This window comes from Centruroides sculpturatus, unplaced genomic scaffold (genome assembly GCF_000671375.1).
Source record: "Centruroides sculpturatus isolate CEXI.00-Female unplaced genomic scaffold, Cexi_2.0 scaffold202, whole genome shotgun sequence".
Lineage (NCBI taxonomy): Eukaryota > Metazoa > Arthropoda > Arachnida > Scorpiones > Buthidae > Centruroides > Centruroides sculpturatus.
In genome coordinates this window covers 782,798-788,389 of record NW_019384441.1, presented here as the reverse complement: position 1 = coordinate 788,389, position 5,592 = coordinate 782,798, and the positions used below count along the sequence as shown (strand labels likewise).

At 28.2% G+C, this 5,592-nt stretch overlaps 1 protein-coding gene across 1 annotated transcript in view; it reads right to left on the bottom strand.

Moving 5' to 3' along the window:
- LOC111620174 (ras-related protein Rab-4B) overlaps nt 1-5,592 on the bottom strand; it is a 56,938-nt gene that overhangs the window by 4,435 nt on the left and 46,911 nt on the right. Inside the window, exons 5-6 of the mRNA XM_023362059.1 lie at nt 5,080-5,234; nt 1,726-1,821 (exon numbers count right to left, since the gene is read on the bottom strand). Coding sequence (XP_023217827.1) covers nt 1,726-1,821; nt 5,080-5,234 — 251 coding nt within the window. The remainder of the gene's footprint in view (nt 1-1,725; nt 1,822-5,079; nt 5,235-5,592) is intronic.

The following is a 5,592-nucleotide window of genomic DNA, read 5'->3' as shown; positions in this document are numbered from 1 at the left end:
AGTAGTCTATTTAGTCGATGTTAAGAGAGATTTTTGTTAATTTTCAACGTTTATTTGCATAGTTTGTTACATAAAGGTTTTTTCAATTTATGTGAGTTTAAAGAGATCTCAGTGATGCTTAAAAAAGAATAAATTTAACATGAAGACTGAGTGATTTTAAGTCTGGTTAGTCTGACTCTGAGTCTGATTAGTTAGAGTGATTAAATTAGCTAGGTGTATACTGTAAAATATGTTGATTTTTGTCTAAATTTTGATTTGTTGATTTCTGTAAGATTTTCTTATTTTTTATTAACCCTCAATACCGAAATAATCCCGGGATCGACTAAGTATAATCCCGAAATCCCGGGATTAGAAATAAGGACCAGGATCGAATTCCCTAAGTACAGCACATGTACTCATTAGTACTCTACTTGGACAAATTTTTTAACAAATCATGAAATCATCTTGGTTTATTTATGCTAAAACTCATCAGGAAGGTCTTCATGACTTGGAAAGACTATCATTGATAGCCTTGCTAAATTTTGGCACTACACTCGCACCAGCATTAGAATGTTCACCAGTGGCTTCTTTCAATCATAGCCTGCTGACTCTTCATACAATTCTTCACTTATACACATCCCAGATGTAATCAAGGACATCATTGAACTCTACAGATTCATTAAAGCCAAAATCTTCACCCACATTCCCATGCACTTTCCTCCAGCATCACCATCACCAATGGTATCTTGACTATATAAAAACACCATGGTGAAAACAATTTGAGAAGTTACACTCTCCCATGCACATACAGTGAATTGTGTGGCTTGCAACAGATCTGGTCTAATATGTTGGATATAATTTCTTTCCATTTGCAACAAAGCATATTGGACGATCATCTTTGGTAGCATTGTTTGTTTTAATCCTCACAAGATGTTAGAAACATTGATTTATAGAAAAGAAATCATCAAGCCCACATGCTGGATATGAAGCCATAACAGGTTGTATCTGGCCCGCAGGCTGCCAGTTTGCAACCCTTGATCTAGACCTACAAAGATCTCAAAGTTAAACTTTGTAATCTTTCCATATTATGTCCACAAGAGAAAAACACCAGACAAGACAGATTATGAATCTAGTCTGCATTACTGTACGCTCTTATCCTTTCTTTCAATGTGATGATGTGACATTTCTAGGCTTCTTTTGGTGGCATCAATACAAACTTAAAGCAAACACAATGGTGTGATTTTAAGCTGCAACACCTTTGTTGCAGACACATTAATATTTGGAAGTGCTAAGCCTGAAATAATTTCCTACCACTAATCAATGAGCTACTAATGTGTGGCTGCAACTTTAGCAATGAGAACTGTGACAATTATGTGCATAGTTTGCACCACAGGCAATGTATTTTTTTAAATTCAATATCAAAAACATTCCAATTGTTAATTAAATGTTGAAAAAACATGTTTACCTTACATGAGGCTAGAAAAATCAGTTATTCTGAATTACAGATTCACTAAAAGGGAGTAAAATTACATTGATTTGATGAGACCTGGGAAAAATTCATTGTTCTGCAATCTGTTAAAAGAAGATTCTACTGTATTTGAATAATTTAATAGATAAGAATGCCTTAAATCATAACTGATCCTAGAAAGTATCCTAGAAAAAATGCAAAAAACCTGAAACTTATTTTTTTTAATATAATATTAAATTTTCTTTTAAATTCTTAAACTAAATAAAATAAATAATTACCACATTCAATCTTAGCTAAAATGGTCTTAGCACACTTAAGAAATGCTTCTTCAACATTTTCTCCTGTTAATGCACTTGTTTCTAGAAACATTAATTCTGTAAGAGAGGGGAAAAAACTTCAGATATTTTATGTTTAAAACTTGTATGATTTAGAAAAAGAAATAATTTACATCATATCATTAGTGACTGATTATTAAGATGATAAATTTTGATATAATTGTTTATTATGGCACAATAAAAAAAAGAAAATCTATATACTATTATTTTTTTACAATTATTTAACTTTATGCTAATAGCTCCATCTAAATAGCAGGTAAGCTTAATGAACAACAAAATAAGTCACTCATCAGTAGAAGAAAATAACATGTAAAATATTATAATTTTTCAAAATTATATCTATTTACAGTATACAGTAGAGTGTCGATTATCTGAAAGTCAATCATCCGAAAGAATTCCAGTCGGCAAATTTAAATTTTTGCCAGTGCTGTGGCGCTGCAATCTTTGGTTATGTCTTGAGCTACTCAAATATTTTACGTTTTTGATACTAAATTAACTTCTGAAGTATAATTTTTTATTGCTTTTATATTTTTCAATATATTTATTTTGTTCATACAAAATAAAAAAATAATTTTTAACGATACAATAGTCTTTGTTACACTTAACATTGATGAAAATTCAACGCAAAGCGAAAATTCAACGCAAATGGAGAAAAATGTCAAGATGGGATAAATTAATATATTTTTTCATACATAATCGGTTATCCGAAACATCGATCTTCCGAACAACCCCAGTTCCCAATTGATTTGGATAATCGACGCTTTACTGTATTTCAAAACTAGTCTTATCTGAATAAAAAATTCTCATAAAAAGAATGTTCTAAAAATGCCATTCTTTAAGAATTAATCTGTTCTTAACATACATAAGGTTATTTTAGATTTCTAAAGTAATGGTACCTCTAAAATAAAGGAATATAAATTGACTAATTAGTAGTTTGTAATAGATATAAAAAATGTGGAAACAGTTGTAAGGAAGTCTCAGAATAAACTTAGGTGACAGATTTATCACATATCCAGAAAGAAGTGATATCTCAAAAAAAAGTGTGTATGTGAGGAAAAGTGTCACAGGTCACATTACATAATAACCAGTAGATGGCACAAATGACATAAGGATAATAGTAACTGAATATCATATCAGAACACCAAACTTAAATTGCTTCTCCTGAAAAATTGTATTTTTTAAGTTGTGTCACTTTTCTTCTAGATAAGCATTATTCAGATTTTTTGGATACTTATACTTTATACATAAATTTGATAACCTGATTAATAAGTTTCATTCAGTCTTCCTGATCTACAAATATTGAGACATATTTTTTTGTAAAATAAAGTTCTTATCAACATTAATTTTAAATGACAGCACAACTATGATTACTTTATTTATTAGTGATGAATATACATTTCTTTAGCATACTAAAGTGGATGCTATAATAATTGCAAAATTAATAATTAAAATTCAATGAAGAAGAAATCCAAAAATTAACTGCTACATTAAATGTATATTCATCACTGGTAAATAAAGTAATCATAGTCTTGCTGTCATTTAAAATTAAATATATGTGTGAAAGAGCATTTAAATCCTAAAACTGAAAACCAAGTACAGAAAGGACTTCAGTGACAAATCAATTTATGTCTTTGTCTTTAGCAGAACCAGGTTTTAAGAAACTATACAAACTACAGCAAGTAAAGTCATTAATAAATATTATTCAATTAATTAACAAGATATTCATTCACAACGCTAGGTTGCAATTTTTAATTTATTTAAATTTATTTAATTTAAAATATATGCTCTCTACCTAAAATTAGTAGTGTCTTGCTCCTGTAATCATACTTTTTCAGCTAGCAATACAGTCATGCCAGTCATCTATCTAACTCCTTTCAGGCAAAAATTATGGAATTGAATTTACATGACTTCTGGTCTAGACCAGAAGTTTGTATATAATCGGCACCTCTGCCTCAAGCTTTCCATATCCAGCCTTGACTTTCATCTATCTAACTCCTTTCTTGAAATTAATAAGGATGGACAGTGGAAATTTACAGGTCTACAGTTTTTTCAAATTGCAGTCCAATTACAAGGTAATTTATAATTAATTTTTGAAAATTGTTTAACAAGCATTCTTTAGCTATTTTCATTTTATGAACAATTAGGGATATTGAAATTTTCCATTTTCATGAAAGACTTATGTGGACTAAAAAAAACAGGTTTGGAACCACTGATCTTTAGACTATATTGGATGATCATATAAAGATTTTACTTGTGAAAAATAGATTCAGCTATGGCATGAGCCAGCTATGTTTGTTACTGCTCTGCTAATACTGTCAGGACTTAAATAAATGTTCAAAATTAATTTATCACAGACCCAAGTGAAACATTTGAAACTTTGCTGTTATTGTCAATTACTCCTCACATGTAAACTTTTGATTACTGTATATATAGAGATAAATTTGTCTATAATTAATGTTGGTCTACAGGTTAACTGTAGATATCTTAACAGTAATACTGGTAAAGCAATATCAAAAAAAATTTTTTTAATGTAAATTTTATATATATTCTTATGATAAACAGTAGCATAAAATTTAATCAATAAAACAATCTATTTTGTTATTCCTCTGAGAATAACAGAAATCAAATTAACTCTGGGGAAAGCTGTATTACATTTATAGAAACTTCTCTCTCAAAGCTAATATTCCTGGAAAAGTGTTCAACATTTTTGAATGTTCTCATATAAAGCATTTCTAAATTGTCTAGTTAAAAATAACAATATCATAGTATCTCTTGAAGCTTTCATAACTCAATAACAAAAAATAATAATATAATAATTTTTATTGAAATTTTATAAAATTTCTGTTTTTGATCCTGATCATCATTAAAGTTATTTATATAAAAATAAAATTGTATTTATTAGAAAAGTTCATAAATTTTGGCATCACTTTAAATTTACAACAAAAGTTGTCAAAAAGTTGAAAAATTTATCTCTTCCCCTTTTCTTTTATAAATTTATTTGAATTTGGCAATCAAATTAACATTATAAATAGAAACTGTAATAATAAACAAAAATTTTTAGAAAAGTAATTCAATAAAGTAATGTTAAAAGTAAATTTTTTAAAATATTGTTATTAACCACTTCTGTTTAATCAAAAACATAATAAATTTTATATTCTTTTCATTAGTTATTATTACTGAAAAAATTTCAATGATTATATTGTATAAAACATTGAGATATAATATCTTTACATATTATTTTAAACCTAAATAAATTATAATAATTAAATTCTTTAATTTTAAAGAGTAAATATATACCATTTTCTTGTGCAAATCGACTTGCTTCAAGAAATGTTACTTCTCTATCATCTTCCAAATCTTTCTTGTTTCCAACCAATAAAATGACTATATTTGGACTTGCCAAAGTCCTTGCATCTGTTAACCAGTTTGTTAAAGCATTATATGTTTCACGGCTTTTGAAAAGAAAAAATTTAGATTTAGTGTTAAAATTTAATACAATCATTAATTTAATTTATATATATATATACAGCAGAACCTCCATTATCCGGACCTCTATTATCCGGATTGTTCAAAATAAACAAAAATTTTACGAATTTGCTAATTTGCACTTGGCGAATTACGACACTGTTTATGTACGTGACGGAATGCATAACTTTTTTTGTTTCAACAACGTCTCACCCAGCACAGTGGTCGTAAATTCTTAAATATATTTTACGTAGTAATAAAAATATAACTTGACATACGTATTTATAAATAATTTATATTCAAATTACATCATTTCTATGACCAAGGGCGGCGTAAGGCATGGAC